Genomic DNA, 19515 nt, shown 5'->3' on the forward strand with positions numbered 1-19515 from the left:
GTGTTCTTTTCTAATTTTTTTTGGCGGATCCATTTTACGCCACTTAGTATCCCCGTCTCTTTCTAAATACCATGGTCCAGCGTCTACTTCTTCATATTCGTTACATGATAACTCTTCCTCCTTGTCAGAATCTTGATCTCGGACTTATTTTTGGCGATATCTTCGTCTACGTGCTCATCATCATATATATCTTTGACTCTCCGAACTTCATCACGTAAACGTAAAAGACGAGCTTGTTCTGCTTCATAACTCCACCTTATTATTTTCTACAGAAAAAAATTGAAAAAGTTGCAAGAAAACTATACAAAAGTTCTACATCCTTACCTTCATAAACTAATACCAAAAATAACACAATAGTTATACAATAATACCGTTAGTAGTCGAAGGTAGTCTCTCAGACTCTCAGTGCTGCTAACTCCCGAAGTAACATGAACAGATATTAATGTGGTATCAGCCTAAGAGAGTACTTTTTCGGAAGGTACCGAAACGGTCGAGCGTTTTATCCAATCACCCCTGAGATATATATGTATTTAGAATTTCCAAACCTGCGACCCCCCCACCCCCTGCGTTACTGTAAGGTTAATGGATAAACTTTATTATAGCTTGCGTAATCCTAATGGTTAAAAAGTTAGTACTTACTCTTTTTAAAGATTATTAGGGTATTTAAACCCTTTAACGCTTTTATTTAAACCTTTTTAAGTCTTTGGAAATTAACTGTACACAGATATACATATATAGGATGCAGATGTAAGGACGTGACTAAGATGAAAGCTCAAAAAAAAAATTAAAGCGGCTGTTTATTTTTTAAGCGAATTTTCCTTATAAGCTTATTATTTGGGGATAAAAATAAAATCTTTAAAATATTTAAAAGAAATCCCCAAAAATTGCAATTTCCTTTAAAAATTATGAATTGAGATCTTTCTCAACGCACATGAATATAAGTTCATGCATATTACTAACCGGTATCTTTAATTCTACTTTACACTTTGCGCAAAGATGTTATTCCCTTTGACACAAATTCCTATCTTTTTTATTATTGCATTGCTTGTTTAATAATTTTATATTGGTCTAGCAATAAATACTAAATATAACGGCCTCAAAATGTTGATAAGTAGGCTACTTTATAAAAATTAATTTCTATAATAAGTTTCTTTTTATTCAGCAGTTAAAAACATACCCAGTATACTATACACAAACACAAGTTTTGCTCAATATTAATCAATATTGCACATATATTTTATTTTAAAATATAAATTTTAGTACAACACTTAGGACAGAAAAATGTGGTTAACTTGAAAACAGAAGAGCAGAGCAAACTGGTAAACGCCTCTTGCTAGCTTGCTAGGTCGAATTTGACCGAAATATATGAGAAGAGCTGTGTTTTTTCAACCTGTGACCCGGGAATCGCCATGCTTTTTCCCGTCTGTACCACTACACGATTCAATGAAATTCTGCTGTTGCGGTGCAAGCAAGGAATAACTCTTCATGCAACGGGTATAGAGGAAGAGTGTGGTCGCTAAAGCCGAAAGCCATTTATATATAGTGGATGCATGTAGGGGATGTCGCAAAAACTCCGCATTGTGCTGTTAACGTACTGCGGAATTATGTAAAACATTTTTTTTTAATATTAATTCCCATCTAAGCAGGATAGAAAAAAGATTAAACAGCAAAACCTTTTACCTTCTTTAGTGGAAACAAAAACAGTATTCCTAGTAAATTAGCCATACCAAAAGTATATACCAAGTGCTAGGGCTTTAGATTTAGAAGAGCAGAGGAAATGAACTATCTTGATGCTTGGTAATGTACAATTCAAGTCAAAAGAGAGAAAAAACTTTTGTTAGGCATTGCTATAAGGAATATTTTAGGCTTGGTTTCATTGTAGCTCCTGGCAGTAAACTATCGTCGCAATCCCTATGTGTAAAAGTTTAGAAGTCTCCTCATTTTCATTAGAAGTGTACAAATTTTACTGAAGGACCATAAGACGTAACCAGTCGAAACTCTAGAAAAGGTCAAATGAAAACGATGACGGCCTAATACAGCGTCAAACAGCTTAAACTAAAAAACCGTTCACTTTTAGTGAGTAGTTAAAAGCCTTGCATCGTAGATATCGTATGAAATATTTCAAGTATGCAAGCCACTAAGAACTAGTGGCTATACTGTCTCTCGACAACACTCTTCGGAAAGAATGATTAACACGGCCCTACAGTAATGACTGGTCGCTCAACGGTTTTGCGAAAATAAAAGTAGCAGCTCAACTAAAAGCTTTTTACACAAACTGTATGAACCACCGGGAGTATTTAACTGCAAAGAAGCTCTCTCTTGCACTGAAGAATGCGATGTATGATGCGGTTACGACATACGGGTGAGAGTATGAAGTCACATCACCAACTCCTACATGAGATTGCTATTGAGAAGATGAGCTCTTTTGAGTGGGGAAAGAAGTAAATTTATTACTACAAGAAGGAACGAATGAAAAGTAATTTTTTAAGATTTCTATTTAGAGTATAGCATTATATTTGTTAACTTTTTACTTCATTTTAGGTTCTGCAAATTTCACGTTCTTTGTTGCTAAATGGTTTAATATCGGAAAAATAAAGTTTTAAGAATTTATAATGCCAGGGCCATATTTTCTGTAAGCTCATTTGTTGATGCTCTAGTGGTATATACATTTAAAATGATTTTTAATAGGATTTAATTCGGCTCTATGAAAGGTTACTACCATTAAGTGTGTGAATTTAAATTCGTGTTTAAAGTTAGTTAGCTAGGTTTGTTTCTATTTATGTGTGGCCTGGCGAATTGGTTTGCAGGGGAGTGTGCTATTCAAATGACTTCTATATTGATGTATTTGGTGGTGTTCCGTGTAGGTAGGACAGCCTGCTTCGTCATGGGAGACGGAAGATTTGTGTAGGATTAAATATTGGGCCTGTTTTTATTCTTTTCAAACTCTTACAAATGTAGCCTAGTTTTTAACAACAAGTGCACCTAGATATTTGATAGCAACATACTACCTGACTCTTTGCCTTCCATGGCATACATAACTATTTATAATGCTATAATTTGATATCACCCACAATGTAACTCTTTGGATTTTTAGTAGCCAGTACATGCATTGCAGCGTGATTTTCGATAGGTGATGTGCACGCCACTTGCATTCCTTCTATTTTCGACTTTGAGAGCATATCTTAGTCTATTTTCCCTATGTTATTAGAATAGTATTTTCTAAAGATATATGGCTTCGTATTTGATACTCTCTCCGCTTCTGTAATATAATAAATTTGTTATGACATTTGCGTGTGGTTTTACTTGTTTAATATTAGTATTCTTTTAGCATTGCCTAGGTCTACTCCTTTCTGTAAGCATTTGCTAAATGCTTTTATAACCAACAAAAAATTTTGCAAAGTTTTTTGTAACTTAATTATTAAAATTACCAGCGTTTTTTAACAAAAATATCTTTTAAAATTTTGCGTTGCGGTCTCCAGATTACTTAGGTCTAGCTCCTGGGTTTTTGCTGTAATTTCTGGATGAAAAGTTGTTCATTATATTTCTGATTCCGGTTACCGTTATCTTCTTTGCTATAATGAGATCTTTTAAAAGTGATCCAATAGTCCTTGTTTTGTTATCATGGCTTCAGGCCTCTTAGCCACTGCTTTTGTTGGAATCCTCTAAGTTTTTCTTCTCTTCATGCAGTAGGGCTGTTTTTCGCGATCGTTCAGCTTAATGAGGTAGAGATTAAACGCAGATATGCGATTGTAACGGTATACGTGAATGCAGGAGAACAGAGCAACCATACGTTGCTAGTTTATAAATCTTATTCGGCTGGGCGTTTGTTTAAACTAGATTTAGTTAGCTTGTTCTTGTTTAGGGCAAACAAAGATGGTAATTATTGGCAACCATATAGTGCTATACAAGAGATATTTATTTTACCTAATGCTTTTCAGTAAGTCTATAATTTTAGATCTGCTATTATATATGATGCCTTAGTCACATTAAATTTTTTAATAGACTTTTTTTTTTTCTCTTAAATAGGCTAAATTTTATCAACATGCTAGAGTGAATGCTTACGCTTCAGGGAGAAAAAATTTTTAAAGGACCCAACGAAGTTCAAAGACTCGTATTAGAATTTAGTATTTTTATAGAGGTAAGATAAGCAGAAATATAAAATTGGTTTTTTTTTTTTGGAAAAAAAAACTCAAATTTACTTGCTATAAAAACCAAGTTATCATATATACTCTCTCCTTCATGGTGTCATGCTCATAGAATTATTGTTAAAGTTGGAAGTCTTCGAAATAGTTATATTTAAAATATAATTTAATATGCAAAGCGAAAAATTTTAAAGGTGGTCTCATATTTTAACAAATAAATGACTTTTCCTGGTGTCCGAACGAGTACAAACTTTCAACACTCGAGCTTATTAGCAAGAGTGGGCGTATGCATTTTATGAATTAGTTAAGTGGCCCATAATTTCGCGCGGAAAGACTAATTACTCGCATTTCGCTATATTCTAAAATATAAATTTTTGTGTTAATATTAAGACCTATAATTAAAGTGATTTTTATGTAGACACGCTTGACAAGCAGTAAGCCGTACGCTCGGCCGTCCTTATTTAATAAACGTAGACCTTAAGTTTTAATATTTTTCACTTCTCCTAATATCAATCTTATTGAATTATTTAATATATATGCCACTTAATAAATTATTACTTAATAAATTATTATAAACAAGTGCACAATAACGTACCTAGAACTGTTCACTTCCCGCCACATTTTAGAAGCAGCCCCCACCTAAAGAGAGGCAGGAAAAATTTTTACTAAATTTAGAACTCCGAAAACTATTTAATAAATTGTGATACAACTTATTAACTGTGAGGTTAAATTACTAGCTAAGTTGTATTCAATACTGCGCCTTTTAGCTACTAAGCGCGTTTGGAAGCTCTCTGTTGCAAGTGGATATAACAACCTCTTGGCTTAGGAGTTAGTAAAAAAATTCTCTCATGTGGTTTAAAGACACCTATGTGTTGGCTGTACCTGGCATCTCAATTAGCTTCTTGTTTTAAAATTTTTCCATATGTTTTTACCTATATTTTTTTTTATTAAATTTAGCTACTGAATATATGACTTAATCTGTTATTTAAATGAATATTAATATTAAAAATACCTTAATGTCGTCTGATGCTGCAAAATACGATTATAATAAAGTGGGTAACGTAATATGTATATTTCTAATTTATTATGTTGCCATTCGAGAAAGCTCTTTCCGTACGTTAAACTCGTGAAGAAAATAATTTTAAAAAAAATTACATTAACAAATTTATAGTATAATCCTGAACCCCTTTAACCTTAAGCTGACCGAACCTAAAACAACGGATCTTTAACTGTCTATAAATTTATTCTTAGAAAATTTTTTAGTTTGATCTTACAGATTTATTAACTTCAAGAACTAATATATTATAAACAAACGAGAGTAATATATCATATTATATTAAAAAGAAAGTTAGAGTTAGTCAAAATTTAAGATGAGCTGTAGCTATTTACTTGATTGCTCTCGAGCTGCGTGAGTAGAACAACGCTCGTCATCTGAAAAACACGAAAACGACCCAAAAAAATAGAGCGCGACCCTCACTACATTCCTAAAATGTTTAATTGGGGTGTTGCGCCCTCAGACGTTCGACCCTCAACTACATGTAACAGGTGTAAACCTCAAATAGCTTGTTACCACACCTAGATAGCGTAAGGTTTCACTTGCAAACCTCTATAGTATTACTACGTCTGACACACTATTTTAAAGTTATTTTTTTTAATCTTTAACAACGCGCTGATAACCACTACTTATATCTTACTACTTAAAGTTAGTTTACTTTCTGAGTAACTTTGTTTAAAAAGACAAACTATAGGACGATAACTGTTACTGATGAAAGTAATTCAAAGGAAGCCATTACAGTTTGAAAACGCAACGCTCAAAATTAAATAATATTTTTTTTAAAGATTAACTAGCATTGTCATAAAAAATAATTTTTTTAAAAAACCAGTAAGGTACGGCTCATTTTTTTTTTTTTGTGGTAGGTGTTTAAATAAATTTCACGGTCAACTCTATTGTATTATTCCGTTTTTTGTTAACATTTACTTCTTATATTATGCATTACAAAATATTAAACTTCGCCCTTTTTATTATTTCCTTCCACCTGGGAGGTAAAAATACGTTCAGTAGCTAATGGTCAACGAACATTTCACAGTTAAATTAGCTTCTCAAAAATGGTAAACACTATAGACACTAATAGAAACAGCCCAAGAAAGCAATTTTGACCACTTCGGTTAAGCGCCTAACCTGCGAAGGTTAGGCTGGTGTCGGAGATTAAGCATTTAAAAACCCCCTCACTTCGCCTCCGCTCCTGAGAATCTGACAGATGTAAATACAAAAAACCATCATACCGAAATCAAACAGTTGTCATCGTAGCTCAGTTTTTAAGAGCACTGACGTGAATACTCAGCGTCGTGGGTTCGATTCCCCACAACATGACTCTTTTTTACGGTCGAGTATTTAACGTCGCCCTTATATTAATTCTAGTATGTTATAAGCACGATTTCTGCCTTGGACTAAACGCAGGGGCACCCAAGATCGGCTAAAGACCCCGGTCTGAGGGTTAATAAAAACACGGGGGTGTAACAGGTTAAACACGTAAAACCATCACACCGGGGTCCAGAGTGGTCGTCATAGTTCAGCGCTTAAAAACGCACACTCAAGGTTGGGGGTCCGATTTCCGCCAACGTGACTCTCTCTTTCAGAATTTGATGACCACATATTTAACATGGCCTAAAGTCACCTTATCACTAAGGCTTCAATTCTGGGGAACGTCACCAATTGATAGAGGAGGCTAGTTTCACCGAGTTCCCCTAGCGTTTCACTAAATTATTATCGTCGCGGAACCTCCTTAAAGTATAATAAATCAAAACGATGTTAGCTGTTACAAAATTCTAACTAAAAAAACATTTACAGATTTTCGTTCCAAGTTTAGTCACCCATGGCAAACTTTAAAAATTTCAACTTTTGATATAGTTTTTTACATAATGGGCTACATTTAGTTTTTAAGTTAATTTAATATGGCGGGACTGATAAAATGGGGCCTCACTTGCTCCCTGCATTAAGACTATAAATAATGACCTCGCTGGAAGGGGGCCGCCGTAGGATCTTTCATGTAAATAAATTGAGGCTTCCACACCGAGCACTCTTCTCTAACTTAACCTTCGCATACTTAAGGGAACAAGTAATTCTCTAACGTGCAGAAAAAACTGTATTGAGTGTAAGAACGGCCTTATTTTAGCAACCTAGTGCTCTAATAAAAGTGTAGATTTTTTGACTTGACTTATTTTAATTATAAAGAAAAGAGTATACTTCAATGCCTGCTGATCAAATTTGTTATTCTGATAAATATTATGATGACAAATATGAATATAGGTTTTTTTCTTACAATTATTAATGACAAATTTTCTATCCTTTTTAATATTTATTAATCTTCTAGGCACGTTATTTTACCACCCGACATCGCTAGACTTGTTCCAAAAGATAGATTAATGACTGAGGATGAGTGGCGATCTATTGGTGTGCAACAATCACCTGGATGGGTCCACTATTTGATTCACAAGCAAGGTTTACTACCTACTTGAATTTGCGTATTTTTTATAACCTTAAAGAAAATAACTTAAGTTAACTTTAGAACCACACATTCTCTGTTTTAGAAGGAGTCTTGTCAGACAGTAAACATCTTTACACTTAAAATTTTATTTTAGCTGAGTTTTGTTATAACTTGCAACTTCCCTTTACGAAAACTGAGTCTTTGGCCCATTGCCGCTTTTAAAAATATTATATTATATTTTGCTAAAAGAAATTACCTGAAATAAATATTTTCTCACTTTAAATATATTTCTTAACTTAATAGTGGAACCCCACTTTTTCTTGTTAGTTTAGTTGCTATTAATTCGATGCCTCTCTTATATATCATGATGAGGATCAGACCAGGAGGTTTTTTTTGACTTCATGTTAATGTAACTTAATAAAGGGGTTGTATGTATACAAATAGACGGGCTTTTTTTATGCTGATTACTACTATTATTGTCCTATTACAGCGTAGTATTTTTTCAATAGTTAGTTGGTAATAGTTTCTAGCTTAATTGTTTACTTTCCTGAGAGTTAGTTTTTCATCTCTTCGTATTATTAGGTGTAAAATCTTATATTTAACCACGAAGTAGCCTTACTTTTCTTATGCAACTAATAAATTTCACTCATTCTTTCTGGATTATACTTTCCGATCGTAAATAAAGCCACACTTTCTGGACAGGTATAAATGAAAGTTTGGAGGATTATAAAAACTCTAGCTTTCAATTATTATATATAAAAGTTTAAAAGTAGTCTGAAGATTAGTAAATGACCTTTATAAAAATTGAATTAGTAAAAATGTGAAGCTATAAACTTAAAAGGTGTGAAGGTGGCCAAGGAGTCAGAAATTAAGCAAGGTAGTCTTCCTTCGAGAAACTGTCACTTGAGCTAAGAATTGTATATTTAACCATATCTGTATATTAACTTGATCACAAGAAAAGCTTCCAATAGACAAATTACGTTGCCATTGGCAAATTCGCACTAAGGAGTAAAAAATTATAAAATAAAGAGTATCTTGTCTTGACCGTTAAAAAGCTGGTTACAGACAAGACAAATGTGTCTAAATGGAGAAGAGAGGGGTAAAAGCCTGAAAAGGGCTAGTAAGACCGTAAAAGACAGAACGCAACGGTATATTATTTCATGCTACAGCGTTGGTATTAAATCTTTACGGCTTAGTAGTCTGTTTTACCAATATTATAATAACAAATACTAGATAACTTAAATAACCTTATTCGTTAACTTTCGCTGTGAAACCGCCTATTCGCTGCTACGCAAAACCTTGAAGGCAACCATTTGCTAACCGTTTTCATAGGCATATTAGAAAAGAGCTGGCCGCTTTTGCTATGGTCACTTAAAGGCGAAACTGCAAAGTGTCTGTAGCGAAAGAGGAAAGACGACATCTAATTGGCGTTTTCGCATTCAGCAGACCCCAGCAAATATCGCCCCATTAGCCTATTTTCATTAACGGGCAAAACTGCAGAGGCTGTTCTACTACGCCGATCGGAAGATTGTGAAGAAAAAACGAAGCGCTTTATGCGCTTTGTTGAGTTGGCAACTCGGACCTTCAATTGTAAAGAAATTTACAGTCGTCTTTCTCTACGTTGAAAAAGCTTCTGACCCTATATAACACGTGGGTCTTTTACGCAAACTACGCGCATTAGGTACTCCGTATAGCCCCCTACACCTATTTGCACCGATTTTATGCGTACGCACCTTTCGATGAAGCATTGGCACTGCGCTGCCGTCTCACCGTCGATTAACAGCTGGTGTCCTGCAAAGCTCTTTGAGTTCACACCCACCCTTTCACGCTGTACAGGCATGGCATTCTGTCAATAAATATACTTATAACACTAACAGACATACACATGAACAAACAGTTTACCTTACAAAATTAACTATATAAAGATTAGCCAACCACATACAATCTTTTTTAAACATTTTTTTTTTTTGGCAGGAAGATTTTCAACTAATGGCAATTTCTAATTTAAACTTTTCTTTTAGACAGAACCAGATTAAATTTATACAAATAATCTTAAACATAAATTAAACAAATATAGATTTAATGAAGTTTTTAACCTTTTGTAAAGGCATATATATATATGGCTAAATTGCCTGCAATAAACTCTGACTCCCACTCTCTTTGTTCTTCCTTTTTTTATTGTTAGTGTTATTACACTCCATCCCTGCAAATCCTTACATGCGCGTCGCATTATACGTCGAAGTTATTGCAGTTTACGTGCCCTCCGCCGAACGCCTTCCTTTATTATAATGGCAACACAAAAAATCTATTTGGAACACTCTTGCCAACTGGCGCCGGCAGGGGGCATTAACCATTAATACAAAGAAATGCAGAGCAATTCTCTTAGTGCAAGAAAATGCACTGCTTAGACTACCGCCTCTTACCCTGGAAGGTGTCAAATATTCCATGAGGTTCTCAGGTTCAAGCACTTGGGCGTCATCATCGATAAGCGCCTAACTTGGCGGTATCATTTAGAAATTGTTGTTTCCCGTTAAGGTTAAATCTGCAACCCATCCACTTTACCCGCTGTTGTGTACAAAAAGCACAATGTCCCAGCGCAGTTAACTCCGCCTTTTGAAGAAGGCGTACATTGATAATGGCCTACGCATCTGTGGCTTGGGGACGTACGAAAAACCAGTAACAGTTGCATTCCTGCAGATCAGCAAAACAAGCTTCTGCCACTAATGGTCGGCGCCCCTTACTTCGTCCGTAAGGATACGCTGCGGAATGCAACTAATGCTGCTTTTAAAATGAATTAGTAGGAATCCAAACGGCCAGTGGGCTCAAGAACTTTCATACGAACTTAAAATAGGTGTTGCGCTTTAACAGATATTAACTATGTGCATTTTTTGTTAAATGAGCCTATTGAGGAGTCACGGATTAATATACAACACACTTAACTAAAAAATTTTTTGATTTAAAGCATGCGTGTACTTAACGCGCAAGAGTCAATTATACTGGTTGCAAACATGTTAATTTTATGCGCAGGAGCAGCGTATAAAAAAAACCTCAAGACGACGTGCTCGCTCGAGAGATCTTATCGGTCGGGTGTAGCGCAGAGTAGTTCTGTAAAAGCGTTCCACAACTACCTTCCTTTTATTATATAATTAAGGCGCTATAGTTAAACCTTAAGAACTACGCGAAGTGGGGGTTTAGAATAACACAGGTTAAATACGACGACAACTGTCGAAACGTATTTAACCTGTTACACTTATTTTTTTTAAATCTACACACACATATATATACATATATATAGAATGGTTAAATGATAGTTTCTGGAAAATGTATGCGAAACTAAGCAAAATAATGTAAATTCTTAGCAAACCGAGCACCTGAACAAATCATTAATAATATTAATATTATCGCGGTTTCAGCGTCTAATATATTTTCTTTTTGTCTGTAGTTTCAGAGACCCCAGTCAGGAGAATTATAAAGGTAGTAAACTTGGAGAATTGATGGCTTTAATTTACAAGGCCAAAGCCAAAAGAGATAAAATAGGGTCAAATTAAAGTAGAATTTTTAACCAATTTCATTCATTCTACTGTTCGGCGAGTGGGTTTTGAGGCCCTGTTATGTCCATAACGACACCTAGCGAGGGCTTATTAAAGCCATCTGAATATATAGACGACTTTGCTAACCTTTACAATTCCTAAATTGAGTGTGAATTGTACTAAATTTAAAGAAAGAAATAGTAGTTAAAAAAAATGTAATAAGAATTCAGTTCTGAAGAGGTTTGTTTAAATAAAGTTTCAATCTGTTTTAAATCTTTAGTAAAACTAGTTAACAGCGTATTTACTTAGTTAACCTTTAGACCGCTAAGCTATTTACCAACTTCAACTAAAACGGCATCTAGACTAAAACTATTACATTTATTTAATATCGATGGCCCTCTTGACCAACGTAAGACTAAACAAACACTAAAGACGCGGTAAAAACCGAAAAAGAAAGGAAAAAAAATAGACGAACCACCATGTGTTTTTTTTCTTTTTTAGCACCGGCATACTACGGCCGGTCTTCTTAAGACCTTAAGCCGCTTAATGCGAATTCCCCTATTTTGCAGGGGTTGGACAAGAGTGCACACTAGTGTACGCTCTTTATAGAGCGGTAATGACTGTCCTAAAGGACTGAAAGGCGGGAGATGTGGGCTCCGGACCCCCGCCATTCGGTCTAGTATGGTAGGAACCGATAAAAATCGCCACCGGGAGAGGCAGTCTTAGACACAAAACCCAAGGCCCCCTGGAGATACCGGCCAGCACTACCACTGCTAGTCGGCCTCCTCGAGTAGGAGCCCTTACAGCATGCGTTTAATTAATATATATATACTATACATATAGATGCATATGATTTAAGGTACCTAATAAACAAAAAATAGTTAACCTTAAATTATTCCAACTTTAAAGCCGTTCTGTAAGGTGCTTTTATACTAAACAAGGCATGTAAAAAGTAGGCTAACTATTCCTAATATGGGGCCATTAACCCGTTCCTTGCGCTTATCTTATAGTTTACTAAACTTGTTCAACTGCTTAAAAAAGACAAAAGTGCACTCTCGTCGTGTCTTTATTGAGAATATCTTTAAGTATATAGTTAACCTTCGTTACCTGAACTAATCCTCTTTTAATCCACCGCCTAATTCATTGCCATGAATTCATGGTATATTACAGGTAACTTAAAATAACACGGTCTTAGACCGTTTTCTTTTGATAAATATAGCTGGATTAACGTAATTAATTCAACTAAGTTTTTTTTTTGGAAAAATATATATAATGTTCTTAGATACCAGCTTAATATAAAACATTTAGGGCCTTTTCTGAAAAACTAATCATTCTATCTAAACAAAATTCAACTTAACTGTAAAGAAGATAACTATATAATATAAATTAATACAAATTTATAAGTATTTGAATTCTTATAAAATTGTAGCTTAGACGTCTCTCGTAATCTCTCTAAGGGTATTAAAGCTTTTGCTGTTCATCCGTGAAATTTAGAATTTACCATATATATTGCTTATAACTTTATTTAGTAGTATTGTACGTCTATTAACTTAATAATTTTATACCCATCGCCGGAATGCCAATGCCTAGCAGGCTACAAAGGGTGTTCCTTTAAATGTTACAAGTATTAGCAATATTGTAAATTAAAGATTCGTTAAATGCGCCGAAAAAACCATTATTTTAATAAGTGTCTGGGAAAAAAAGATGGTAAACCAAACTGCGTCAAGTGCAAGTGTTAAGGCACTGACTAATATAGGAATTGCTTTTATTACCCTAAAAATACACAGAAAAAAACTAACGGTTGCTGGTCGGGCATTCCAAACACCAGATATTAAGAACTCCTGAAAAAAACTTACACTCAAGCGATCACAGGCGAAGGTGCGCACACCTCCACTAACTTAGGTAAGATAATTATTATACTAATTATTAATTTTATAGGAATCGGTAACGAGATATGAGATACAAAAAAATTATAAGAAAAAATTAATTGAGAGAGAGGGTGTTGATTTGCTCTGACTTTGAAACTCCCCCAAAGAGTTCTAGTAAGTTCTGCATTCCTTAACTACGTGGCATAGAAAAGAACTGAGTGGAGGAGGTGATACCATTTTTTTATAAAAAGGGTCATAAGACACATCTTCCCGGGATACACTAAGCTACGATGTGTACTATTAATTGGTATGCGGACTAAATTTGGTATGCTGTTTGTAAATATTTATCTTCTTTTAAGGCACCCTATAAGAACCTGGGTGTAGTAAAAGACTTTGATAAATAGCCATATGATGTTCATTGGTCTTTGTTTGTGGAAATTAAAATGCAAACATTCGCCGTGGAACAAAAAGCACTCGCCATTTGAAATATAATTTTGGCTTGAAATTACTAATATGACGATTCTAACTGTCTTTAAAATTCGTTTGATGAATTATCATTTAAACTGTGTTGTTTGTCGTAAACAGTGACTTAATACTGAAGTGATAAAAATAGCCAAGAATACTGGCTGTGTTAAAAAAAGAGATGTAAAATAATTGACACAATAACATGGTTGTTAGTCCTCTTGTCTCTCGGGGTTGGTAGGCTTCAATGTTTATTCAAAAAAAATAATTATTTCTATTAGGACGTCCTCTTATTTTACTAATTTTTGTAGATATCTACCTTTGCGTGGGGACTTGAAACGAAAATAAAGGTAAGTTGTCAATACTATTTTAAAGGTCGAAGAGCTTGGTGCGAAAAAGCACTTTTGGTCGTAGGATAAAATATAAGGAAAGTAATTTATACCCTTATTATTTCTTTAATAGTATTTAATTATAAATATAATAAAAGTTTTATCTTAATTGCCTTCTTAGTGCCAAAATATGGCGTAAATATTATATTAAGGTGAACTTGTAGATAATCCGCTTATTGTCAAGCATTAATGCAGTAGAGGACGTAGCCCAAAGTTATATATTTTTGCTGCGAAGAGCGCGTTTTTTTGCTATCTTTTTTGTCTTGTCTTAGTGGCTAATCTAGGTGACATTGTGTGAATACAACTTTAAATTATGAGGTATGTATTGATGAAGATAGTGCACTGCTTTTTAAGAGAAGAAAGTCTCAAATTTTTTTTAAAGAAATATTGTCCTTTTTTGGCACTTATTATTATGTTTTTCAGTTATATAATTGTAAAGCAATTTAATAATAGTGTAGGGAACCTTGATGTAAGAACTTTGTATTGTTTATCGGACTTGGTAGATAACCTATAGAATTTGGTAAAGCAAAGAAATGATATTTTTAGTATATATTTTTATAAACTAAAGTAATACAGTTTTTTTTTGTCTGTATATACTCAGTAGGAGATTGCTTTCAAAATAGCTGCCTCTTGTCCCATTATTTTTTAATAACTTACTATCTGTGCTCTTGTGCAAACTATTTACAAAGAGAGGATTGCAAAATTATGAGGACGACGTTCTTAAATGAGGCAAAAGGTTTAATTTATGAAAAAAAGTTGACGAGTTCTCGGTACCAATTTCAGGAGACGTGGTTAAAAAAAAGCGTGCTATACATTATTTGTGGAGAAGTAACCGCGCACATACTTTACCAAAGAAGTACTATGGAAAAATTGAGGGTGATCGAGAAGATAAAACCGAGATTAAAAACTAAATCAATTTTATCTTATTTTAGAAGAAATCACAATTTTTATAAATGGTCTAATTGTCGCTGTCATTGTTTTTTGTGTAAAAAATACAGTTTAATATTAGAACTAAAATAAAGCAGAATTAAAGTTTTCGGCTAAATTCGTAATGTATAAAATAACTTAAACTACTTAAAACTACAAATGAGAGGATTAAATAAAGGTTTTCTCCTTGTTCATCTTATAGCCTTGATAACTTAAAAAACTAATATCATATAAAGATTGGGAGTAACAATAAAATAATATAAAGTTGGCCAAAGTTAAAAAGAGCTGTATAATTTATTTGATTGCTCTTGAGTCGCCTGGGTAGCACAACGCTTACCACCTCACAAACACTGATTACAACAATAACGGCTAATAAAAAAAGAACGCACTCATGAAACCCCAACCCCTAAATTATTGATTAGGGGTGCCCTTAGAAGGCAACCCTCAATTACATATAACACCTGCTGAAAACCGCCAAATTCGAAAGTAACCTCTATGAGGCCAACCTATTTTAAAAATAGGTAAAAATTGAGTAAGCCTTCATTAACTTTATAATATAATTCAGAACCTTAATAATAATACTTCATCACCTTAAAATTATAGAAAACCGTTATTAATATATTATAATCGCCATTATTTCGTATATTGTTTTTTTTAATAATTAACTATCACTATATTATAAATATAGATATTAACGATATCCTTATTAATAATATTACTTTTATACCATTACTATAGATTTGAACATTCTTATTAGTATTGCTACAATATATTTTATTAAAATCTTGCCTTTGAAGTTATTATTTAACATAGTAAGAAAGGGGATTTATAGTGTGTAGGGTATTAAAAAGATCAGATGTTCTATCACTTTTTTTGCTATAAATTTTTGTTTTTTTTCGGTTTTTATATTTTGGTGTTCTCGTTTTTCGTGATTTCCTATAGTGTTTTCGTGCTCCAACTTTCTGGCTTTGATAGATAGTACATCGCCCACAAAACCAGTTTTGATACATTTTTATTACCAAGCAGGCATCTTAAAAGATCTTTATCAATTATTCCTCTTCTCTCTATTTTATCTAAAATTTTTCTTTAACCTTATTTCTCAAAGTATTTGATAAATAATATAATATGTTTTTGTTACATTAGTACTTATTCAAGTATGAAACTAAGCCTGAAATTTGCAATGAAATCGTATAAATTGGTAATTAGCACTCTTAAATCGAAAACGGAATCGTCCGTTTGTTTTGTTAAACAGGTCCATCATACCACAGAATTGAGGTTTTTAACGTAGCTCAGAGGGCAAGAGCACAGACGCAAAACTATGGGTTTCAGTCTAGCAACGCAACTTTATTTTTTTGGTCTTCGACGATTGGGCTTTTTATCTCATATTATAAATTCTAATTATTAGTATCTTTTTTACGAGCACGCGGTACTATTAAGCAGAGAAAATTTTTAAAACTTTTCTTGCAGCTCCACTTTTTTTTTGGCTTAGCGAGAATTCGGGGGCAGCAATCAATATCTCGACTTAAAGACTAAACAAAGAATTTGTCGCTTTGAGTCTTACAATATTATGTCACTACAAGAAGGATCTATTTTAAACAAGTATCATATGAACTTTCTATGCTATACACCAAATTATTATAGACTTTGCTCGTACGGAGAGAGATTTTAAGACACCAAAAAGAGAGGGGTTCTCGCTAAGGGAGATCTCAATAATTTTTAATGCTACTTATGATTTAGGTTATCGTCTAAGGATTTTGAGGATCTAGACGATGAGTTGTTCTTAGGTTACGCGGAATATGATCCTGAAAAGGAAAAAATGTTATATCTCTGCTTTAATGCTTATTTTTATTAAGCGTAACCTTAGACTCAAGTTTTAGGGAGGACAAGCTGAGCTTAGAAGAACCCTTAAGTATATTTAAATTCTGTAAAATAAATAGAATTTATTGGCTTTCGTTATTAAGCAATAAAACAGTTTATTATATCAACTAGTTTATTAGCTCTTTTATAACACCGAGATTACCTTATATTGCATATTTTTACAAAAAAATTTTTAATTTTTCTCAAAGTACCGGTTAATTATTTTACCAAACTATGAGTTAAAACATATATCCGTTATACATAATTTTTGCTCTTTGATTATTTATGTAAGGAGGCTTTTAGAACAATTATATTATCTGTTTATTTGATAACAGCCGAGCTTCATCTCCCTATAAAGAATTCTAGGAGACTAACTCAAAGGAGTGTTATAGAAGTCAAGTAAGACCTCTTTTTTGTCTTTTCACTTCTTCTACTTACTCCGAAAAGGCTCTTATCTGAAAAAGGACTCACCCTTCTGGTCGACTCCTTACAAGAATTGAAGTTCCACGGCCCCGGACACGAGGTTACGGGATAAAGATTCCCATAACTTGCTGTGATTGACTGTTTTAGGTGTATGACTTACGATCTTTGATACTGGCCTACGAGCACTGGGCTCATAATCTTCTGCCCGACTTGGAATTTAAGTTATTTGCAAAGCGCGCACAAAAGCTTGGGGGAAATGCTAGAATCAAAGTTGCTTACCAACTAGCGAGTATTATTGTTTTTGTTGCGTTATTTCTTTCCACAGACAAAACTAGCGGATATAAGACATAACTTTCAACGAAACGGCAGCTTTGAGGTTTAGAATTTTTTTTAAAGGTTTCTATAATAACTTAGTGTATATTCCGAAATAAAAGAAAGAGTGAGTGGGGATTAGTCTTAATAATAGCAAAGCAACACGAATCGCGTTTGAAAATCCACCGGTTCAGATTTCATTGGAAAAAAATAAAGTTTAACTGTTGTATCGGAAATCTCAGAGGAATAAAAAAGCTATTTATTAATTTTTTTTGACGGCCCCTAACTGGGCGCAAGCTACTATTTATGCTTTCTGCTTGATGTTTTGAATAGCCTGTCATATATATCTTAAGCATGAAAGAATATTTACAATAAGTTTTACTAGTGACATACCTCTAGCATTAGACTCCCAATATAAGCTGGAGACTGAGAGATGCGCACACCTGCTGCCTTTAGAGCCTCAATCTTCTCTTCTGCGCCGCCTTTGCCTCCCGAGATAATGGCCCCCGCGTGGCCCATACGTCGTCCAGGTGGAGCAGTACGCCCGGCAATAAAGGAAACAACCTATAAAGAATCGGTCACTACTAAAACAAATAGCAGCATTTTGAGATAACCGGTTTGGGTTGCGCTCGACTCAAGTTGTGTTCCTTCAAAAACTCTGCGGCTTCTTCTTCAGCAGACCCCCCAATCTCTCCGATTAGAATTATTCCCTCGGTGTTGGCATCCTTAATTACAAAAGATAAAGGCAATCACGATTACCACACAACTAGAGAATACCTACCGACAAAAATAGCTTCAAGCAGTCAATGAAATTAGTGCCGTTAAAGGGGTCTCCGCCGATACCGACGCAGAGAGTTTGTCCAAGGCCGGCCATCGTCGTCTGATTTACCGCCTCATAAGTCAGTGTGCCACTTCGAGAGACAATACCAATTTTTCCCGCTCGGTGTATTCTCCCTGGCATTATTCCTACCTTGCACTTTTTACAAAAAGTCAGTAAAAGTTTATGTAAACCTGCTTCAAGTTCTCTGGAAAAACCTCGCCAGGCCGGATAACTCCTGGGCAATTGGGGCCCAGCAAACGGGTTTTGCTTTGGCTTAGAAGAGCTTGCTTTACCTTTATTTTAAGAATAACATAACTTATAATGTAGGAAGAAGAAAAAAAGTAGGCCTGCCTTAATCATGTCTTTCTGGGGTATTCCCTCTGTGATGCACACAACTAAGTCTATTTCAGCTTCAATGGCTTCCATAAGGGCGGAGGCGGCAAAAGGAGGAGGTACAAATACTACAGAAGCATTAGCCCCTGTGACTTTCATAGCCTAAAAACCCTTAAAAACAGTCTAGAGAAGAAGGTTTGGCAAAAATGTATTGCCTCCGAAACTGTTCCAAACACTGGTCGATTTAAATGGGTTGAGTCAGCTTTCTTAGGGGCCACACCGCCAACTATATTAGTGCCATACTCAATTGATTGTTCGGAGTGAAAAGTGCCCTTAAGTGTAAGTGTAAAGAAATGATTAAAGAAAGGTGCAGGGTTACAGTTGAATTCACTAAAACGAAATCAATAACTTGAAAACTACTTATTTGTAAAATTTATACCTAATATACAATATGATAACATATTTTTACCTGTTTTCCAGTAAAACCTTGTACAATAAGTTTCGTATGTTTTCCAACATTTAAATTAGTGTAAGTGGAATCATAAGTTGAAAAATTCCGCCTAACGAAGAAAGCTGCGAGATGGGAGTAACTTTTTAGTTAGGGTTTAATTTTTAAGACATAATAAAGGAACACTAAAGATTACCAAAGATCCTTTGGCGTAAAAGTGAAAACATTATACAATATCAAAGTTTTCGCAGGCAGGCGTCGAACACCTAACTCTCTTAAGACAAAAAGCTTCAAGCTCCTTAAAAGAACAAGTGTTAAAATGAAACCCTCATACTAATGCCCATTATAACATTACGACGCAATTTAAGGGAAACCCTAGTAAAGTGTGTTAATTATGAAAGGTTCTCTAACCCCCCAAAACCGTGGCCTGGAATAAACAAACAACTAATAATAGTCTGTAGTAAACTACTTTTTTTCTGGATATATAAACGAAAAAGCTACTTGATAAGGCTTCATACA

The 19515-nt window shown here is 34.3% G+C and overlaps 2 protein-coding genes across 5 annotated transcripts; one reads left to right on the plus strand and one right to left on the minus strand.

Moving 5' to 3' along the window:
- Positions 1 to 15943: 15943 nt before the first annotated feature.
- On the plus strand, positions 15944 to 17661 carry LOC135146657 (TIMELESS-interacting protein-like). Of its 4 annotated transcripts, XM_064078780.1 has the most exons (9): positions 15944 to 16001; positions 16056 to 16402; positions 16541 to 16621; positions 16675 to 16712; positions 16996 to 17059; positions 17108 to 17183; positions 17231 to 17353; positions 17409 to 17459; positions 17518 to 17661. In XM_064078780.1, exons 2-9 carry the CDS (start codon positions 16371 to 16373, stop codon positions 17524 to 17526), a joined length of 474 nt encoding a protein of 157 aa, XP_063934850.1. In that variant the 5' UTR covers positions 15944 to 16001; positions 16056 to 16370; the 3' UTR covers positions 17527 to 17661. The 4 variants fall into 4 exon arrangements, with proteins under 4 accessions (XP_063934850.1, XP_063934849.1, XP_063934851.1 ...); XM_064078779.1 differs by having other exon boundaries at positions 15948 to 16402; XM_064078781.1 differs by lacking the exon at positions 16675 to 16712 and having other exon boundaries at positions 15948 to 16402.
- Positions 17639 to 19286, minus strand: LOC135146656 (succinate--CoA ligase [ADP/GDP-forming] subunit alpha, mitochondrial-like). Its single transcript, XM_064078778.1, has 9 exons — positions 19193 to 19286; positions 19018 to 19121; positions 18764 to 18880; positions 18567 to 18710; positions 18431 to 18508; positions 18177 to 18371; positions 18010 to 18120; positions 17789 to 17959; positions 17639 to 17729 (listed from the first exon to the last, which is right to left on the minus strand). Exons 1-9 carry the CDS (start codon positions 19221 to 19223, stop codon positions 17700 to 17702), a joined length of 981 nt encoding a protein of 326 aa, XP_063934848.1. The 5' UTR covers positions 19224 to 19286; the 3' UTR covers positions 17639 to 17699.
- Between the last annotated feature and the right edge of the window lie 229 nt (positions 19287 to 19515).

This window comes from Zophobas morio, unplaced genomic scaffold (genome assembly GCF_036711695.1).
Source record: "Zophobas morio isolate AGI-343-1 ecotype UQ-CSIRO unplaced genomic scaffold, CSIRO_AGI_Zmor_V1 ptg000255l, whole genome shotgun sequence".
Taxonomy (NCBI): domain Eukaryota; kingdom Metazoa; phylum Arthropoda; class Insecta; order Coleoptera; family Tenebrionidae; genus Zophobas; species Zophobas morio.

What these genes read in the sequence shown, in the direction of transcription:
- LOC135146657 (XM_064078780.1), top strand. Translation starts at nt 16,371, where the DNA reads ATGTCACTACAAGAAGGATCTATTTTAAACAA. An exon ending in GAAGGATCTATTTTAAACAA is followed by an intron (nt 16,403 to 16,540) that starts GTATCATATGAA and finishes CTTATGATTTAG; the next exon opens with GTTATCGTCTAAGGATTTTG. An exon ending in TCCACGGCCCCGGACACGAG is followed by an intron (nt 17,184 to 17,230) that starts GTTACGGGATAA and finishes TGACTGTTTTAG; the next exon opens with GTGTATGACTTACGATCTTT.
- LOC135146656 (XM_064078778.1), bottom strand. Translation starts at nt 19,223, where the DNA reads ATGTTTTCACTTTTACGCCAAAGGATCTTTG. An exon ending in CCCAGAAAGACATGATTAAG is followed by an intron (nt 18,509 to 18,566) that starts GCAGGCCTACTT and finishes CTTAAAATAAAG; the next exon opens with GTAAAGCAAGCTCTTCTAAG. An exon ending in GAGTTATCCGGCCTGGCGAG is followed by an intron (nt 18,372 to 18,430) that starts GTTTTTCCAGAG and finishes TTTTGTAAAAAG; the next exon opens with TGCAAGGTAGGAATAATGCC.